The 22237-nt window shown below is 31.0% G+C and overlaps 1 protein-coding gene across 1 annotated transcript in view; it reads left to right on the top strand.

Moving 5' to 3' along the window:
- LOC129221609 (protein phosphatase 1 regulatory subunit 21-like) overlaps positions 1-22237 on the top strand; it is a 69409-nt gene that overhangs the window by 34986 nt on the left and 12186 nt on the right. The window contains exons 10-19 of the mRNA XM_054856130.1: positions 1258-1356; positions 3823-3908; positions 5857-5993; positions 6660-6752; positions 6854-6981; positions 8590-8742; positions 9708-9800; positions 10788-10826; positions 17266-17319; positions 18641-18784. Coding sequence (XP_054712105.1) covers positions 1258-1356; positions 3823-3908; positions 5857-5993; positions 6660-6752; positions 6854-6981; positions 8590-8742; positions 9708-9800; positions 10788-10826; positions 17266-17319; positions 18641-18784 — 1026 coding nt within the window. The remainder of the gene's footprint in view (positions 1-1257; positions 1357-3822; positions 3909-5856; positions 5994-6659; positions 6753-6853; positions 6982-8589; positions 8743-9707; positions 9801-10787; positions 10827-17265; positions 17320-18640; positions 18785-22237) is intronic.

Below are 22237 nucleotides of genomic sequence, written 5' to 3'. Positions count from 1 at the left end.
CAGGGATGGGGAATCGGATACCAACGATGTCTGTTGCAGGCCATGCCACGCCGAAAAATGGCGCATCAGTTGGTAATTAATGAGCAAATTCCTAAAATCACGAAAAGTTGTTTGAAAATTGCGCGTTATGAAAGACTTCAATTTTTAATCTTTTTCAAGCGTTGAACTCTTTCTCTTTACTAATATCACCAATGATGACCCGACAATTGTGTTTTTCCTTATTCATTTCTAAAACATTTTAGAAAGAGAGGGTTCTGAACCTTTACATTAACTTAGAGTTGCTAAAGACAGCCTAAAGTGTATGATAAAACCTCAAATTCAGACATTTTCAGGGGAGGTCCCAACCCATTTTGGTAATCGAAGTTAATGAAAAGTAGACTACGAGAGATTTTGAAAGCAATTTAGCAATTTCTTTAGGGGCGGCCCTCCTCCCTCCCCCATCTCCCCTCTTCCCTTAACATCCCAAAATTTTCGTTTTCAAGGCTTGAGAAAGATTTTCGGGACAGTTCTCTCAAAATGCACCCCTCCATCTGTTCTCTGATGTCACTAGGGATTTCCTAAAATTGCGTTTTTTTTGGGACTTGTAATGCATTGTAGACTAGTTAACTTTTTTTTTCGGGGGAATGCCTTTTGAAACTTTATTGATTTTGCCTTTCACTTCACTTATCATAGTTTCTTGCGAAACTTCTAGCCCCTCCCAGGAAATAGACATGAGTGCGCCCCTGTTTAATGATGACTTGTTGTGTACTATTTATTCAAACTTTTTTTTTATGTTTTATATTCAAATAATTCTTGATTCAGATATAAAACTTTAACTTAGTTTTTTGTCTGATTAATGCTATGTGACAAATTCAAATATTTTTGTTATAATACAATAAAAGAAAAACTTGGGAATGTAAAAATTCTATTTGGGTATATATATTTTTAGACAAATATGCTCGGCGGGGCATGTCAAATTTTAAAGATTTTTCCAGCCCTGAAATATACATAGGTGCTCCAAATTGATGCAAAAATTTAAATTTTTGCTGCTGCAAGCTGCTCCAAATTTACAATTTTACTGCTCCAGGCTGCTTCAAGTTCGCTGTTTTACTGCTCCTAACTCACCATTTTCCTGCTCCCAAGAGTGATTCAAAAGCGAGTTTTGGTTGGCACATCCCTGTAATTATTGTCTGTAACATGTGTTTGAAGAATGCATTATTTTACTGGCTTATTTTTGTTTGTACCTTAATTTTCTTACTTTTGTTATTTTATTCATAGTTAGATTACTTTTTACGTGAGAGTATTCCTTGCATCAAGACCATTCCAATTAACTTTGAAAAGATTGCAAATGCTGTGAAAGATGAATCCTTAGCATGGGTAAAAATATTCCAATATTTAAAACTAATTTTATGAACTCATTTGATTCTTTCATTTCTCTTCACTCCCCTCCCCCCTCTTTTTCAATTCCTACTATTAACTCACAATCTCCTTGCATTTATACATATATCTTGTTCAAGTATTGCAACTCAATTTTCACCCCCTTCCTGTGATAAGATTCTTTTGAAATTTGCAGTACGTCTTCAGACTCGATGACAATGCAATATTCTATGATCAAATTAATTTATTAACTATTATTTATTACTTTAGTCCAATTTTGATCAACATTGTTTCGTAAATCCTCTTAATATGAGGACATAAAAATGTTCATAAAATTATATATTTTAATATAATTTTCTATATGTATCTATAATAATCTATAGAAACCTCTGATTTTTCTGCATTAGATAAAATTTGTTCCAATGTACCAAGGAAATTAGAATGTGATTTGTAATTGTTTTAAACTAATTTTATGCTAAAATGTAGGTAAGCCTTTAATTAGAAATTCATTGTCAATCACAGTCATTGTTGAACAATGCTTTTTATTAAAAATTAGCTGACCAGGCAAACGTTGTTCTGTCATATAAATATTTTCTAGTGAATATTTTAGTTGTTAATTAAAAAATAGCGAATGTATTTTAAGTTTGTAGGGATGAGATCTTTGACAGAAAGAGGAATGGACCGCTGTAGACGATGATCACCGATAAAAACAAAGAAACACCAACCATTCATTTTTTCAATACAATTCATTTCATCAACGTAACAATTAAACTTATTGTTAGATCTCTTAAACTTAATGTGAAAAAAGTAATATATTTTTTTATCCTAAAATATGAAAATGAAATCCAGAAAATCAATATTCATTTGGAAGAGCAATTGAGTGTACGATATTTTTTGTCAGTCCATTTTTAGTCAACACAAATAAGCTCAATGGTTTGCCATTGGCCAACACAAGAATGTGCCATGTATAATTGTCCGTGTCAAAAAAATGGTGTGCCCGAATCTAAGCCACAAACAGACATCTTTTGGCCATGCGACTTATTGAGTGTCAATGCAAATGCATATCTAACACACACATAAGCAAAGTTTTTGTATCGTTTAAAATTTTGAACCCACTGCTTTGTAATACAAAAGAAATTCAGAATAAAATGTCAAGCTGACGAGAGGCTCCGACAAAACATTGGAAAACTTTCAATGATTCAAAAAATTTCTGTTGCCATCTTCTGTTTGTCTACAAATAAATTGTTTGTAATTCATCTAACCAATGCGTTTACAATGATTTTCAACAATGGTTTTTACAGTGATTTTCAAAAAATTCTGGATAGGGACACCCTGATTACCTAGCAGTATAAAGTATACTTTAAGACCTATTCTCATACCTACCAAATACACATAAAAAATTTAATGAAAATCTGTTGAGTGTTTCAGAGGAGTTCAAACACTAACACTGTGACAGGTGATTTTTATATATTAGGAAATTATATTAAAGCTTTCAGATTAGCATTATCTCCAGCTTTTAAAGCATTATAAATTTTGTTTCTACTCACAGGGAAAAACTTGACCCAAGTAAGAATTGACTTTAAAAAATTATTTTTATATACTACTTGTTTTTAGTTTTCAAACATGCAAGGCTTAATTGAAATGAAAAAAGCATGGGAACCCAATAGACTTCAGAACTTATAGTAGTCCTCATTAATATGGACTAATAAAGAATCTAGGTCTTCCAAATTAATAAAGGTGCAGATTAAACAAAACAAAAAACTATAAATTGAGCCAAGGTACATGAACAAACTGCTGAAAACAGTAAAAATTGTATTTTTGATTCAAGAGAGTGAAATATAAAACTGCATAAAAGAAAATTACAAAGCCAGTGGCCCAGTGATAGTGCTTTGTGCTTCCACACCACAGACCCGGGTTCGATTCCCTGATCAGCCATGGTCGACTTAGCCGTTCACCCCTTCAGTTGGTTGATAAAATGAACACCAAGCATGCTTGGAAGCTAAACCCTGAGAGTTCATGTTCGGTTGACCACCTAACTGGAAGTTCTGCCTTGTACCCTAGAGCCCTCGAGAGTATATAACCAGTTGTAGAATATTATTCTTATTGTGACAACTCAAAAGTTTTGCATGTTTTTTTTCTTTAGATTTTGCTGTGTCCTCTTTTTTTAACATTAGGCAATTACATAGACTACAACAGAAATTTGAACATTTTGTAGTCTCATAGAGAAATAAAATTCTGCTGTGTAAATTTTGCCTAATGTACATGTGTGTGTTTGCTTACAATGTTTAATAGCATTTGAAAATCACATGTGTACTCCTAGTTTTTATTCTTTTAGGTTTTACTCTTGAATACTTATACGTGTTTTTATTTTTCATATTTATATTGAATGATTACAAGTAGCTCTTTTTGATATGTCTTTTTTAAATGTCTTTTTCTTTCTTCTTACAAAATAGCTTTTTTTCTCAGGATAAAAGATCTGTGTTAGAATTCTCCAAATCGTTTGAAATGTATGTCTTGCAGCTAGATAAAATGCTTCCTTACATAATTTTAAGGTAAGTTCAAGATGTCATTAGTATTTCTTTTTGCTATTTAATTATAGTAAAAATGTCGCTGTTTAATGCTGTTTGTCCTTGTTATCAGGCTTCTACTGTTAAGAGCACAGTCTCATTTAAACTTTTAGCATCTTTGTCTGTCCATTATATCTGTTGTAAATTTATAGTGAGATGTTTAATTTTGCTTTAATTATGCAATGCCAAGTGCCCACAAAGGGTGTGAAGGGATTCATTGGTGCAGACTTCACCATTATTTTAGGTGTTTATTTTGGAGGGCTCTTGATCTGATTTTGGGTGTCTTTTTCTTTGGGGGGGGGGGGGGGGAGCTCCATCACTCTTGGGAAAGATGGGCATTTCTAATATGTGTGTGTGAGTTCAAAGACTTTCTGTTCCATAAAGTGAGAGATGTCATTTGTGGCAAAGAATAAGAATAGAGAGTTAAGAAGAAATAAATGTCTGCTGATTTGAAAAAAAAAAAAAAAAGCGAAGCAATGCAGTTATTCAGAAAAGACAGTGAGAAATCTAAGCTTCTAATAATAAAGTATGATGATGGGTAGGAAAGGGAGAAGAGGTAGATTAGAAATTTAAAATATGTTCAATTTATAATCAACAAAGTACATTACTCATAGGAAAATAAGAAATTATCTTTACTAATAATAAAGCTGAAAGCCTGGATGTCTGTTACACGCATAGCGCCTAGACCATTTGGCCAACTTTTATGAAATTTGGCACAAAATTAGTTTGTAGCATTGGGGTGAGCACCTCGAAGCGATTTCTCAAAAATTCAATTTTGTTTTTTTTTTCTGTTCCAACATTAAGCCACCTGTGGTGGATTTAACTAACATAGCATATTGGCACGAAATTCATCATCCATTATTTGTAAATATACTGGCCAACCAAATGACCTTTTATTTTTTTTACTATGGGGAAAGCCCTGCAGGTATCGCTAGTGATCTAATAAAACATCGCATGAAAAATTCATTAAATACAGTGAAACCTGCATAAGTTGACCCCTTGTGTTGCAGTACTTTGGTGGTTAACTTCGACAGGTGGTCAACTTATAGAGGTGGTAATGAGAATATTATTATTTTGTCATTTCTTGCACTATGCATTCATTTTTTAACGAGTTGAAATGCTTTCAAGTTCTTTTCGTTTTTTAACATTTCTTTAAAATAATAAGTAAAAATGTTATTTAAATATTTTTAGAGATTATTTACCAGAATGATGTAAAAAGTATGGTACAAATTTAAAATTTCTGTAAATTGTTTAAATAAAATGGTTTTTTATTTATGAAAAAATACTCACTTGATTTTAACAATTCTTAAAAATTCATTACCAATCAAAAAAGATTTAAATTCTTCGTTAATTTTTTCTTATACATTTGCAACCATAGTAATCTGTTTTTCAACCAAATAGTTCCTTATTGAAGTTTGGCACTTTTTCTAGGACTTAATAGCCTAATGTTTTTCGATGAAACCATAAATATCCATAGGTTTTCCTAAAATGTCTGGTTGCTTATTTGAGACATATCTAATTTTACTTTTAGTGCAATCTAATGCTTCAGCCAAGTGATCAACATTCAAGGGATTCTGTACAATACTCTAAACCAAAGCTGGCATACATTAGTGGTCAAAATAGACTGGTGGTCAAGTTACAAAGGTTTTCCTTCATTATATAAGATAGGACTAGTTCTGTTCGTGACAAAAGTGCCCAACTTACACGGGTGGTCAATTTTACAAGTTTTACTGCATATGCTTGAAGTTAATTATGTTTATAACATTGTAAATATAAATGAAAAGTTACTTTTTAAACTTAATTGTTTCAAGTATGTATCTATAAAAATGTTAGATGTCAAAACATGCATGTTTTACTACGTTGCTGATATAAATAAGATAAGAGAAGATCTTTTTTTTAAATTTGAAGTGAAGTGAAAAACTGGCTTTTTCAGAATAGAATGCAAGGAATCATGGGTAGGATCATCTCAAAAAGCAATAGAACTTTTGCCAAAACTTGTTTTGTTACCCAGAAAAATACTAAATGCCTTTAAAACTCTGCAGAGATACATGCAAGTTCTTGGATTGTTTGGTATGTATGTACAGTATTAATGACAACTTTAGAGTTAGAATTAGAAATTCTTTTTTAATAAGACTTGTGACAAGTTTAACTTATTTGACTAGTGCCCAATAAAATTAAAAATGCAATACATGATTTGTTCTTGATGACTTTAAGTATTCAGTATATTTTTTTATCATTAATATATTCTAAATTCACATTAGTGCATGATTTATATTATGTTTCTTTATTAATTCATCAAATTTATTGAGATCCCCCCCCCCTTTCCACCAGCTACCCGTACACTAGGGTCCACATTGTTGGAGAGCTTTATTTTTTTCTTCTAAGTTGTAATATATTTATTCTCTAGGAGAGGGGAGGGGGCAAACGCTTTTTGGTTGCTACAGCTAAAACATTTCATTGGAGAGTATATCAACCTGTAGCATTGTTTTGTATTTTATCATAATTTTTACTTGTTTTGCTTTGCTATCAATATTATGATTACTTTATTTACTATACAGCAAAACTCAAAAATAAAAAATATTCAATTCCCGATTATTTGTATGTTTTAAGTGCAGATATAATGTTAGTTTGAATGTGATTATATTAAATACAAATTTGTTAACTCATGAGAAAATAATGTAAATATGTACTCAATATTTACTGCATGTTTGATTGTTTTTTTCTGCAAATTTCTAGGTACTTCCGAGAAAGATGTGCATTACAGTACTCAACCAGCAGTTTTGAGAAAAATATTTTCAAATATAAATTTATTGCAGTCATCATTTGATGGTATTGAACTTAAAACTTACATTCATTGTTTTTTCCCCCTTCTCTCTCTTTCTCTCTCTCTGAATCATATGAGTTAAATGAATTTGAGGATTTTGTTCTAGAGGCACGGAAATTGTTTGGTTCCAAGATTGCTGCTGATCACCAGCTTCCTATGTATAGTGATTCTGAAAAGAGTACTGATGAATGCATTGTTTCAGCATTAGTTTCATTGTCCTCTATTTTGAAGAAAGTAATTTATTTTCATACATAATTTTATTTTTTCATATTTTCATTGTATATAACATCTATATTTTTAATATTAGACATAATATTTTTATTTGTCCTTAAAATTAGCAAATATTTCAACAACAAGTGGAAAGTTTACATTGTGATATAATTATGCTATGTTTTTAAAATTCAGGTTTGATGGATCCTCCCTGATCCACAAAATAACAGACCTTAGCAAACAATTCTTAAAAACCTTTGCATAGTATTTTTTATTCAACAAATCAAAAAATAACCACAGAAGGAAATATTTCACCTAAATAAAAATTTAGTATTTTTAGTGTTTAGTGTTAAAGAAAATGATGATATTTTAAGCTCAAAGGAATAATTGGTATAACGGCTGTTTGCTCTATAATAACCTTCAAAAAAAGTTTCATACTCTTGTCTTTGTATAAATATTATTTGATGCAGTGTACCAAACATGGTGGTAACGTGAAGATTATTACAACATATACAGGCAGGCTGGTCATTAAGGAAGTTCAGAAGGGCACTTGACCACTCACCCCTACCCATTTCTATATATCTGGTTATGATTTTTGTTGTATTTTGATATAATATACATCGAGTTTTTTGCCCTTTGACCCTCCCCTGGAAAAAACTGATACAACAAGGATGTATGCAGTGTTCAAAGTTCAGATTTCAAAACCCTCTAATTTCAAAAATTAACTGGTCAGAATGGCTTGATATTTCATTAAAACAGTCATGAAGTCATCCTATTTTATTTAGCAAAGGAAAAAATAGTTTCAAAATGTGCCAACAGATGGTGCTGTCATGGTAATTTAAGGGGAACAGCCTGCTATGATATTCGTTAAACACACTAATGTTGTTAGTTGGAAGGTAACAATAGATTCTGAGGGTTTACAGAAAAAATATATAACTCAAGAGACAAAATTACATTTTACAGAGGATTGTAGCAAGAGAAAAAGAGGAGCTTAATGAAAGAAGCACTTAGCAGACAATTAATGCATAAACTGTTATATATATTCTCCACCTCAGGCCCAGATCTATAAATTTTGGGCCTCCCCACAAAAATGTCTTGTAGGGCCTCTCCCTAGAGGTCAGCAAGTGCTAGTTTTATCAATTCCTTGGGCCGCTGGGCCTCCTTAAAGCCGTGCCCCCCCTCCCCTCACTGCGGGTGTGCAGATCTGGGCCTTATCCACCTTGCTCCCCTACTAATTGGCAGTGTAAAATGGCATTTTCTGCATCAAAACAGACAGTATCTGTGCTGAAGCTATGTCTCTGGAGCTTATTTTACATGTTAGGGATTCCACATCCTCGCTGGTGATTGGTGGGATTAAAATAAATAAGTATATGTTAGGGATTAGCATACCTCGGTAACAACAATGTGAAACATGACAGTGCCATATTGTTGGCACATTTTGGAACTATTTTTTTCTTTCCAAAAAAAAAATCTGATGGTTTCATTATTGTTTAATGAAATAAGTTATTCTGACCAGTAGTTTTTAAAGTAGAGGCTTTTGAAATCGTAACTTTAATCATGATCACCCTGTACTTCATGCTACATAGTAAAAATGTTAACTTAGAAATTTAAATTTTATTATAATGTATTTAGATTGCTGATCTTATTGAAAAGGATTTGGCTATAGTTTCTTCTGATGTTTGGTACACGCCACGGAAATTTTCTAAATGGAATGGTGCTACTTTTCATGAATGCGTTTGGAAGTATAAGGATAGAGGCACTAAGTACATTCAAAATATATCACAAGTAAGTTCTTTCCCAATAGTTGTACTGTACTATTACATAATATCATTTAGTACTTCAGTGAACCAAACTGTTTTCAAAAGGTACTAAAACTCGCTGACAATTCGCCATGGTTCTTAGAACCAAAAAGATTAAATCAGTTTCGATTCACACTCTTCAGACTTTTTAATTGACATTGCCCTTTTATTCCACATAATGGTTTTGCTAAAATACTTTTCACATACATTTTGGTTGCATCTTTTATTTGAGGATAAAAAGAGTATGTAATCATTGAATAATGCTGAAAAATGTTTAATACACCTGGAAAAGTTTTGAATATATATGTAAAAGCATTATTCTTTACTTATGGTAAGCACATAGAGTTAAAATGTCCTTGAATTTTCCCTTTCCCTTAAACTGTTTTTGAACAGCTGAATCATTTGCCTTTAAAGGGATATTTCAACAATTGGGTGTTTGATGGGGCCATCAAATTTTAAGCACTAATAACTTGATTATGGTAACCTTTTACTATTTGTTGCTTTGTAGTAACCCAATGGGAATAGGTGTCTCCTTACTGTTTGTTTACACAAGCAAAAGAAAAATATTCCTCACTCTGGCATTAGAACTAAAAATTTGACTGCCAATGAATCAAGTTCCCCAAACTCCCAAAAATAGAAATCTTCCTGCCTTTCATATTGCCACTGTTATCATATGTCTTCTCAGATACGGATACAGACTACCATTTTAGGTGGGGGGGGGGATACTTCCGCACGGACACCTCCCCCTCCCTTTTCTAATCAATTGGGGCCTAAAACCGTTCTCAATAACTATTCTTCTTTCAACTGTTTTACTATACTTGTTTAGAAAAAACAAATCTAAAGTAAACACTTGTAAAACTTTTAAATTTGTTTAATATACCCTGCATTCTAAATTTTAATTTTATATTTTGTTGCTATTTGCTTTTATGTTTATAATTCAGTTATTTTTAGAATGAACTGCATTCTATTCCGTATGAAGTTGCCTTGAAAAACCATCAAACACTGCGTGATAATGCAGATAATCATGAAAATCTTACACAGCAGGTATGTATGAAATTGTCAGTCATTTCCCATTTTACTGCTAAATTTGAAAATATATTTACAGTTAGTAGTTTATACTAATTTTTTTAAATAGATTATTTTATTACATCGTTACAAATACTATTCAAGATTCTTAAGTGCAATGCTGTTTTGGCACCTGAAAATTTGCATTACAAAATCGTTCACTTTGCTTAGCATGCCATTTATATGTGAAAATATTTAGCGTTTGCATAATTTGTAATTAAATCTTTTCAAAACATTTGTGAAAGTTACTTTATCTGAGTGAGCATCAAGCAGAATTTATCTTAAGTACAGGATGCTTTGCAAGGTATAGGGAACCTCCTTAATTGAATGGAGGGAGCTAGTGGTGTGGAATTTTTCATACATGCGCAAAGACTCAAAAAAGAAAAATTTGAGGGATCGTTAATTTGTTGCTTTATACTCATGAAGTTGTTGAGTAACTTTAAAGATAGGCTAGAGCCATTTTCATACCTGTTCAGCATGAATTGGGAAGGCAAGCTTAGAGTGTTAATTTTTATAGAAGGGCAATTCCACAGTTAACTGACTGGCATTTTTAAAGCAAAACAGTAAACACTTTATAACGTTCACGCAGGGGTGCCCTGATAGGAAGTCACTGTAACCTTCCACAAATTTCCTTATTTGGCAAATATTATCTGACGATTTGGCTAAATTTTGAGTTCCATTTGGCTAAGTTAACATCATTCGGCAAAATTCAATCGGAGGTTTTGTTTTATTATCTCATAAGAAGGCAAAATTTTTGCAAAACTCATGTCTAAATTTTCTTTATTCTCATTTGTAAATTCTGAAAAAAAAAAATCCTTTCAAAAGTTGTTTATTGCTTTATTTTTCTATATGCAAATTCTCCCTGTATGCAAATTTCTTATCATAAATAGAATAATTTTAGTTAAAATTATGCAAATAATATATTTTAAAAGTTTAGTAACATAATATCTTTTTCTAACATTTCAGTTGGAGCAATACCGAAATAAATTGATGCAATTGGAATTGGTAACTGTTCTTTATTTCTCTCATAAATGATGATCTTTATTTCCCTCATAAATGATTTTTTTGTTCTTGAATTAGTAGTTTTTACATTTATTGTGTAGCATTGTATATAGTACAAGCTATATATATTTGTAGCGAAAATATTTCATCGAGCACAAATATTTGTGTTAGGAGTGGACGATATCAGAATTTTAATACCACAATATATCTCTCTCCAAATATCGATGTTATTGATATATTGTCAAAATTTTGGGAGAAGGGGGTGGGGGGGTGGAAAGGATTGAAAAACAAAAAAAAAAAAATCCAAATATAATAAATACAATAACTTCTCTAATTCAAAACTTTCCTGGAGGGGAGCCTTGCAAATGGTATAGCTCAATGCATGACAAAAGTGCTTCGCAATGAAAAAGTTTTAAATATTCAATTCAATATTTTGTTTAAATCTTTCAATTTGAGCAGTCTCAATAATTTGAATATACTTTGAACTATATTTCATATTGTCGTCTTAAATAGTTTATTTTTCCTCATTTAATAACTCTTGCTTTAAGACTTTTTACTTCTTAGTTGAGTAACATTAAGTGAAATACTAATAATAAATCTTTAAAGAATGCAGACATAAATTTTGGAAACTATCACACCATACATCCATTAAACCCACAGAACTATGAAATATACTTTTGATTTATATGTCACTCGCTGCATTACCCGACATTGCCCGGTCTACCTCAAAAATAAAAGTTTCGTCTAGTGACACATAATTAACAATCAGGTTTAAAAAAGAAAGAAAAAAAAATAGTACAAACATTTCCCGTCAATTTGTAGAAAGCACAATTTTGTGACTCAAAATTTAAATTTAGACATCATTGGATTTTTTCGTAATCATTCTGCATTTTCTGGCGAAACCCCACAAGGTGGTGCCCTTACACCCCATTTTGATGAGAAAAAACTTATGTGAATTCCTGAGCATCAAAGGACCACTGTGCCAAATTCGCAAAGATCCGTCGAAAGTTGTGGATTTGTAAAAGAAAACCCCTGGTGAGAGGGGGCGTGGGGTGGATCCGATTGCGAACGAAAACTACCCTACGTGAAATTTTGAGCATCAAAAGACCTCTCTGCCATATTTAGCAAAAGTCGGACATAAATTCTGAATTTGCATTAATAAAATTGTCCTTTGGTTAAATATAATATTAACACACCTATGAAACTATTATTTTTCTTATTGTTTTCTAAAGATAACTTCTAATGCAATCAATTTTCCTTTAGCAGATCCAATCCAAAATGCATATTGTTAGGTAAATAAATTTTCTCATCAGTGTCATTATTTCACAAGCAATTTAACAGAAAACCGTATGCAAAAATTTCTTCATTTTTTTAAAATTCCAGTATTTAACGACGACTCTTTTAACTAAACTCAAAAAAAGAAAAAAAAAACAAGCAATAGCCGGGTGGCGACAGATCAGAGAAAAGTCAGGGAACTTGATCACTCAGGGAAAAATCAGGGAATTTTGAAAAAATAACAAAAATTCAGGGAAAATTGATCAAATGAAGAAAAAAATAAATTCCCCCTTGGAAAATGAAGTATTTTGATTCTCTGCAAATTTTCCACCAATTATTTCTTTTAAAAGGTAAAATTAATGAGGTGCGATTATAAAGTGCCGCATATTTGTGCATCCCTTTTCCTCAAGGTCAAAGTATTCAATTTTAGGATGAGCTTCCTAAGATTGCTTCTGTGTCTGTAAAGTTGTTTATTTTACCTAGCTTGAATTTTCCTTCCACACATTCCATGCTACGCAAAATAAACAACCCTACAAGCAAAGAGGAAGCCACCATTAATCACTTTGCTCCCTTGCCTTCACTCATTGTTTTGAAGTAATTAGTTTTGCATTATCACGATTTCAAGAAAAAATCTTTTTTAATTAATGCTGAAAAAATCTTAAAAGTTATCACTTTGGCGCTTTTCATTTATTTGCTAACATTGAATTTTGACCGAAAAACAATTTTTTTTTTTTTTTTGCCGTGGTGTTATTTGCTGTCATTTCAGATTACACGAAGGTTTTTTTTTTTCAGACTTTAAAATTCTTTTATTTTAAAACCATTTGCACATACATTTTGAAATTAATAATTGTTTTTGCATTTCATTGTTGTTTGTTACTAAGGTAATCTAAGGTTTTTTTTTGACAAATAACGAAATCATTTGAAATTGAGTTGTGTACCTAAGTAATTATTTTAATTATTTTTAATAGTTGAAATGCTGTATTCATTCATTAAAACCTAAGTTCTTGATTAGAAAATAAATAGCTCAATGAGACTGGTTGTTGAAAGATTTTCATTTGTTTTACATACATATGTCTATTCTGCCATGTGCAGGTAAAGGGCAGTAACTGCACATTTTTCATTTTTTTGCATTTTTGTCATTTTGTACTTTATCTTTATTGTACATACTCGCTTATTTGGTTTCTGCTGAAAAAGAGGCGCGAAAAAAATGTCTACTTCCAACATTTTCCTATTGTTAGTACTGAATTCACCACACATTTCTTCAAATTTCTCGAAAACTAATTTCTTCAGATACTGCCGTTTACCTGCACACGGCAGTATTATTTAGCTAAGTAAAACTACATTACTTCTATACTATAACTATCACTTGTTATTCTTGCAGCAACAATTGTACTGCTTGAAAATTCAGTTCAAGATATTATTTCCGTTTAAATTGTTTAGTTTTATTATGATCAGATATATCTTTAAGAGTGGTTTTAATAATTTCTTAGGATTCTTCTGTTAACTGGTTCCTGGAAGTAAATTATTTGTTTTAGATTTCCTACAATATTTCTCTGTCGATTATTTAATATACTATTTTTACCAAAAAAAAAGGGAGCATCTTTTCAAAATATATTTTTAATTAACAGCTTAAACCCTTTTAAACACTGCATTTTATTTAATATGCAATGCTTTTCAGGTAGGGCAAAGAAAGGAAACCATTATCATTGGTAACGTAAATCAGGGAAATTCGGTGAACTTAATCAGGGAAAAGTCAGGGAACTTTTTTTTCCAGTTCCTGTCGCCATCCTGAATAGAGCTGCAATGAATCATTACAGCTTCAAATCCATTTATGTGTAGAACTTATATAAAAACCCTATTTTTGCGCATCCATCCAAAATATGCTTCATTGCCGAAAATGCGTAGAGCTTATATAAAAATCCGATTTTCGCACCTATCGCCGTAAATGCGTAGAACTTACTTAAAATCCCTATTTTCACACATCCCTCAGAGCTGCCAGCAATAGCAAGAATGTATCATTGTTTCGAGTGATGCCGTGTGCCATGAATAAAATTTATTGTTTTTTCTCTTAATTTCATTCAAATGAGTTGCACTCGCTCTAGTGAGATAAATATGCCACAAAAGTAGTCTCATTAGGATTTTTTCTTCTTCTTCCTCAAGGATTAGGCATATAGCCTGTTCCGACTTCTTGATCGCCCCACCGCTTCCTGGGCCTACCATGGTCTCGTTTGCCCCTTGGTCTGTAGTAAAAGGCAGCTCTTGGAATTCTCCCTCGTGCCATATGTCGAACATGGTTTTTCCAATCGTTGCGATATTCCGTGATTTTTTCATTGAGGCTGAATATCTATAATTCCCTACGAATAGATTCATTCCTTATTTTGTCTAGGATAGTGCAGTTCTTCAGTGATCGCAAGTACTTCATCTCTGCTGCTTGAATTCTACTAGTTTCTTGACTGTTCAAAGTCCAGGTTTCAGAGCCGTATAGTAAGGTTGGCACCGCCATAATCTTATAGTACTTCAGTTGTGTTTCCTTTCTCATTTTTCCCTTTAGGGTCAGGGTTGGCCGGATTGGACCCAACTGGGTTGGACCCAATGGGTTTTTTTGAAAAAAACCATTATTTAGCCCACTTTTGGGATATTTTAAATTTTCTGAGTTTTTTAAAAAATTAGTTAATTTAAATAATTTTACAATTCAAACTTCTTTTTTATTTGTTCTTAACCACAAACAATGGACACAAAAAGTGAGTTTTGAACTTTAATAGTATTTCTTAACTCTTAAAAAAATACTTCAAAGACTTCAAATAAATATATTTAACTTTTTTCTTTAACTGGTCAATTAATAACACAAATTATCTTGACTAAGTCCTGTCACGTCTGATTTTCTCAATATTTGTAGATTCTACAGAGGAAACTACTCTAGCTAAAAGGCTTTCATTTGAATTATTTTCTGCAAACCAACACGTCACAAATCTCGAATAAACAAGGTATATTTTTTAGAAATTAACAGGTGTTACAAATTGTCGGACAGAAAACAGAATAGGATGTACAGTATTTTCATTATCTTACGAAAAAGTTTAATAATTCTTACTCTGTACACAGAAATAGAAAAACAGGCAACATAAAATTCAAAGAAATGTGTTGATTAAGCTGGAATTTAGTAAAAAGGAATTTAAACTACTTGAGGTTCTACAGTAGTTCTGCATAACAAAATGAAATACAATAAAGTAAAATTCAAAAAAAAAAAATGTAGTAATTAAAAACGAACAAACGAACAATAGATTTTATCACTCGAGAAGTAACTTTGCTTTAACTGTTGATAATCATGGAAACTAAAAAATCTGAAACTTCACCATTCTTTGGTTTCGTCGTCTTTTATACTTTTCTTCAGAAAACGCTGAATTTTACAATTTTTTTTTACCCTACGACAATTTTTATGCTTTGTTCATATACTTATGCTACTATAAGCTACAAGTGCCCATATTTTCCCTAAAAAAAGACAAAAAACCCACATTTTTTTAAAAAAACCCAGTTTTAGTTGGGTTTTTTTGGGTTTTATTTAAAAAACCCAAAAAACCCTGGGTCCATGGGCTTTTTTAAAAAAACCCGGGTTTTTGCCAACCCTGTTTAGGGTTCTTGTAAAGGTTCAACATAAGTGTTGAAACCTATGTAGTTTGTTTTGGACATCATTGTCGTGGTCAAAGGTGATGTCACATCCTAGGTAGTTGAAGTGCTTCACCTGTTCAATAATTCTATTATCAATAACAATTTTACTTCTAATTGGCTCTTTACCCCTAAATGACATTGTTTTAGTTTTCGGGATTGAGATCTTCATATTATATTCTTGGCATACTTGTGGAGTATGTAGGTGGATCTTTGAAGATCGTCTTCATTTGATTGGATAATAATCTGGTCGTCAGCAAAGAGTAATGTATTAACATAGGTTGACATATTTAGGTTAATACCAGCATTAACTAATGCTTTCCAAGTACACCGAGCTATGAGAGATTATGTTTTTTTTTTGAGTCAGCATTTTAATTTCTTTGTGATTGAGTTCTGTATTTCCTTTTCAAGTGATATATCGTACGGATAGAAATTTAAATATCGTTATTGAAGTAGTAGATACATACTGATATATGACGGTACATCGCCCAGCCCTAATTTGTGTTATAATTTTGATTTAAAAGTTATTCATTAATATTGTTGTTCAAAATAGAAACAAAAAGAAAATCCTTGTCAAAAGCACAGTATGATTGGCAATGTACCACTTCTGAACTTTAAACTTTTTATGTACAGTGAAATCTCATTGCAACAAACTTTAAGGGACTGCTAATTTTGTTAGTTGTAACGGGAATTACGTTGTAATAGAATTATGTGGTTGAATGCTAATTAAATCAGGACTAAAAATGTGTTTTGTTGAAAAGGACTGTATTGGTATTCGTTGTAATAGGATTTCACTGTATTGTATTTTTTAAGGAATTAAAAAAATTAAGAACAACTAATTACTTATTTATTTATCTTGAAAAGACTTTGAGGTAATTATGGGTAAGCTCATCGTGGCAAGTATTAAAGCAAGTTTCTCAAGGTAAAAATGTTATAAATAAGCTATTCTTTAATAGCTTAATTAAGTCAACCCTATGAATATGTGTTTCTAAGTTATATTTCAGTGCAGGGGATACTTGAGAACAAAGTTATTAAAAAAAAATTCGCTTCATATCATTTTTCAATTTTTTATGCTTAGTTTCGAAAATTGCTTCACAGCATAAAATTTGTTACCCTCTTCCTCAAAAATAATATTAATCGTTTTAATAATAATTGTAAGACACATCAGTAGTCAAGAAGTTAAACCTGTATGTGAAAATAAAAGAGTTTGAAATAAATATGATAGTGAAAAGTTGTCAAGGGGAAAGTAAATGTAGTAAGCTCTCCTTGAAAGTATTACCGCTTAATGTACTGCTAAAAACTGACTTTGAATCAAATTCGTTTTACGTCTTTTAGGGTTACATACAAGAAACCCTATTCCCAATGTTCAAAGTTTTGAGATACTGAGCTGCAGTTCCATTATAACTACTAGAATTAGTTATGCAGACCATCAACAGTAAATTTTATCCTTAACCTGCTATACTGAACAAATTTTCTGAAAAATAATTCATATATTTATTACTTGCAGGATAAAGAAAATTGGATGCTTGAATGCCAGCTAATGAAGGCAAAGGAATCACAAGTATTAATTCATAATTAAAAAAAAAATCCATTTGAATGTATTTATGTTCTGATTATTTTGATTATATAGATTTTGTTTATAGGGATTGCCCTTAGTCCTAGTTAGTCCAAATGAAGAAGGTTCTACTGTATTTCTATATTATCTGGGTTTTGGACCATGAGATTCATTTTAATATGAGGTGCAGTCCTAGGATTAGTGCACAGAACTGGGTAGACTAGCACTTAGAGGCTAGACAAGACTCCTTGAAGAAAGGGAGGGTTTAAAAAATAATTAAAAAGTAGTGGTTTTTGTCTAAGCTCTGAAATCGAATTCCAGTGCAATATTTTTTTTTCCAAGGGGTGAAATATATAATAACCAATTTCAAATGTAGAAATAAAAAGAAAAAATTTCAACTGTGGAAAGTTTGTCCCTTTATTAGTTTTTGCTATTGAACAGAAAAGATGACATAACTAGGAAACAGCCTTGGATTATTATAATCATTATATGTTCTGCTGTTCGGTTATCTAAAAAGTAATCACACAATGTTTTTAAACATTGAAAAAAATGCAGTTTTGTGGTACTTGGGGAATAAAAGATGCTAACATAAAAAAAATTTTTGCCTTAAAATGTTATACCTGAGAGTTATAGTAAGTGAAATGCATTTCCAGAACATATTTTTACAATGAACTCATTTCATTTCTTACTTTACATTTTACATTCTCTTGATCCAATTATAATTAATTTTATTTACAACTAAAATACTTTAATGATACTTTACCCCGTATTGTAGCAAATGTACGATAGCAGTATCAACATGTAATTTTATGCAGAGCATAATGAAAGCATTAATGCCAACAATAATAAAAAATAACAATTCTTCGTCAGGTAAACAATCAACCTTAAGTGTTTTTTAACATTGCATTTGTACAATTTACATGAACATAGTAAAATGGTGATTTCAAGAAGTCATTTAAACAGGTTCTCTGAACTATGCTTGGCAAAAATGTTGTTACAGTTGAGATTCTGTTGACAGAAAAGGAAAATGCTAATGTTTTTGGTTTGAACAATTAAGATCATTAAAAAATTTGCTGTTTTTTTTTTTTTTTTTTCAAACCAGCTATGCATGGTTTTTGCTTAATAAAGACAATACTTAAACCAGGTGCCCAGTTTTACTCAACATCTGTAACTATGCATTACAAAATTATAAAGGCATTTATATTTTACTCATTTTTAAGAAAACAAAATTTTTTTTCTCAACTTTTCTTTAAAAAAAAATTTGAGCAACTGTTTCATTAAATATCTTCAAAGAAATATTTATTGCTTAAATTTTTCTTTTCTCCAGAACAGCCAAATTACTACAAATGGCGAAGAAAATTTTAAAACTTATGATTCAGAAGAAATTCACACCTATGTTAAGAATACTGTGAATCAGCTGGTTAAACAAATCCAACTTGCTGATAGCAAATCAATAGCGTTCCGAAATGAGGTTAGTATATAGTTTTTGCAATGTACCAGGTAAACCATTTTTTGTTTCACATTTTTTTTCAAATCCTTGCAATGTACATGAACCGAAGACATGACTTTTACACTCAGTAGTTGTTCCACCCTCTTATTTAGGCATAGATTTTCATGAAAATAATTTTTGTTCTTCCAAATACATAAAATTGCTTTAGCTAACATTTTAAAATGTGAGATCTACATGGCTTGAAATGCCTGAATATGTTAGAGGGTGAAGTGTTGCATTCACAAACCAAAATTTATCTTTGTATTTTCCTTTTTACTTCTTTATACAAAGTAATGAAAATGTTGTATTTATGAAATTGTTTTCACACAGGTTTCATTTTAATCATCCTGGAATCAATTTTAATAGTGAATTTTTCATTGAATTTCGTATTTCATATATTAATATGTATGAAGGTACTGACAAACAAAGTGCCCATTAACTAAATGTGAAACCATTGCCGCAAGTTTAATTTATGACATCTGCAGGGGTGGAAAATCTGCTCCATTTTTTTTATTTCTGACACAACCTGATACAAAACGGCCAAATTGGCGATTTTTGCACCAAACTGTAATTTTCTTATCCAAAAACATTCACTACAAGGAAAAAAAAAGCACTTGTATTCTTTTTTTTTCATTGAAATCTAAAAAGGAGCAAATAAGTAAAAGAGGGGCTAAAGAATTCTTTCGAAAATTGCGTGCTGTGCTTTAAGTTTCAATTCTTTTGCATCCTGTAAATTTTTCAGTTATTTTGAAAAATATAAGTTATTTTAACCTATATTACTTAAAATTGACCTTTTTTGTTTATTATTTTAATAATTGTTTCACGTTTTGAATAAAATTAAGATGCACTTATAATTTAATAATTTATGTGCAGAAAAAGTGTCTTTAAGAATTCACAAAAATAATAAAACTATTTTTTTTTAAACTGCATTTGAGCAATGTAATCTCTACCGCACATACATGCATCTATTTCTTTTAAAATATATTTTAAAAAGTAATTTTTTTAGCCCACATTATTTACTGGCTGCAATTCATACCTGTATCATCTTTTAAATTATAAAACAAAATATAGTTTTTAATACTTAGTCTACCGGTTACTATAAAAGAAAAGTTCCTCTGGTACAGAGTGAAGTTCGAACTAACTAAAAGTAACGCATCAACATTGAGCTAAGTTAAAAAAAAAAAAGCAAATATGTGGTCACGGCAGGTAATGTGTAAATCGACATACACAAGAGCAATATGGGGCTCACAACTTTTTTTTTCATCCAATGAATTGCTCCTGAAAATGTGCTGATTAAAGTTAACAGTAATGTTAAATTATTGCCCTAAAAGAATCTGAGCTGTCTTTTTATTTTTATAAATGTTAATAAATAATTTTTTCGGTAGTTGTTAATTAAAATTTTGGAACACTTTTTGCTCCTATTTTTAAGGATTTTTAAAACTTTCAAAGGGAGGGCTATGCACACGAAAAAGTCTGTAAAGTTTGAAGGATTTTTATTTATTTATTTAGATGTTAATGCAAGATGAGAAAATTTAAACAAAGTCGTTAAGTTAGGTTGTGTATGTGCGAATAACCCATCAATGTAATTGGTTCTGAATTATATTCATGACATGTTGAGGTTATAAAAACTTTTATGCATTCTAAATAAATCTTTATTTATGCCATTTTTTAAAATTTATTTTATTTTTTCAAATCGTTTTGTTAAAGAAATTTTTTTTGCACCTAAAAACTTTACAGGGTTCGTACGGGTCATGGAAATTCTGGAAAGTCATGGAAAAAAAATAAACTAATTTCAGACGTGGAAAAGTCATGGAAAATGAATATTTTTGTTAAAAGTCGTGGAAATTTTTTTAAGGTCATGGAAAAATGTCTTGGGCAAAGAGAAAGTAACAGTAGTTTAAAGAGCATTAGAAATCTTGAATGGTTTAACAGCATTGCATATAAAAGCTGTTAAAATTTGAAAATTGAATGACCCAAAAACAAATCTGAATTTTGAAATCCCATTGCATCCACTCTACTGTAGCATCCGCCCTTCTTTTGCAATGTGATTATAGTGCTTAGACATCACTTAGCAACTCCCAAACCCTCACACAGAATTCTGAAAATTTCTGCTGGTATTTCAAGGTTGCATAGCTTTTGGAAATGTATGACGGTCATTTAGACTAATAGCGCGACAACCTAGATAGGTTCCCGACAGTAACTTTTGTTCAGCGTACGCTGTAAATATTGCTCTTTATTATATACTTTTGTATAGTGAATGTTATCTCTTCTAGTAGCTGAAGCAGACCCTAAAAGAAATTATTTAAAATTCTTTTTCGTCTCATAGATCGCTAGGGCAGGGGAAAGACTGAAACACGAGCAGTCGTGTAATATAAAGAGACGCAACTACATCCGGGTTAAAAATGGATGGCAATTGATTGTTGAAATTTTGTGTTTAAGGCTTGTGACATCTAGTTGTGCATCTTCCTTTTGGTTGCAACCTGATGTTCCAAAAAAGGCAGTTTGTTTTAGGTTGAATTTCCCAGAAAATATTATACTCATTAAATTATTGTCATCATTACAAACAACAAGATTCTATTTTTAGTTTTTAAAAATATTTATATTTAAGTTAATAAGCATGCAAGAAAGCACAGTGATATCCACATCAACTATTAGTTGAAAAGTTTAATATGATTTCAGTAAATGTAAAATAAGCAATTTTAGAACAAACATTAGATTGCTTTATGCAGCTAAGTGTGCTAGAAGTGTAAGTTCAGGTATACAGGCTTTTTTTCCCTTTTCCTTTGTAAAAAGGCTCCTATACATTTTTAAAAATTAGCTAAATATCTTAAGATGATTAGCAATTTGTGTTGACATAAATGATTGCAGATACAAAATATTTTTTTTTCTTTCTTTTTCTTTTTGTGCTTACAAAGCTGCATTTCTGCATTACATGGAGTATGGAGACACAAATATATCAATGAAATATTTGAGCTTTACACTTAATATTAGTAGACCTGTTGTATCAGATAAACTCTTAAACATTTGCATACTTGAATTAAAAATTAAATTTTGTTTAATTTTGTATAAAAAGTTAAATAACATTGTGTGTGTAGTTAGAAAAATCAATAACATCAATGCAGTGCAGTATTAATGATTTAAATGAAGGTTTTTCAGTTTCAATCAAACCTTAAGAAAACAAAGCAAATGTTTTATCATGTTTAAACTGTACTTCAAAAGCTATATTGCAAGAAGGAAGTTTTTAATTGTTTTTACAAATTCTCTTAACGTATCCTTGTGAATTGGACTAAAACCATCAACTTTGACAATCTCTCAGTTCTAACATTTAACAAAATGGTTTTAATAATTAATTTTAAAAAAATCCAAAGAGTGAATTGGAGTAGCAGATGCTTAATAGTTATTGATCTTTTTATATTAACCCAAGCTGTACAATAG

The sequence above is a fragment of the Uloborus diversus genome, chromosome 4 (genome assembly GCF_026930045.1).
Source record: "Uloborus diversus isolate 005 chromosome 4, Udiv.v.3.1, whole genome shotgun sequence".
NCBI classification, from domain to species: domain Eukaryota; kingdom Metazoa; phylum Arthropoda; class Arachnida; order Araneae; family Uloboridae; genus Uloborus; species Uloborus diversus.
The sequence above is the reverse complement of the archived record's forward strand: the minus strand, read 5'-3'. Positions and strand labels throughout refer to the sequence as shown.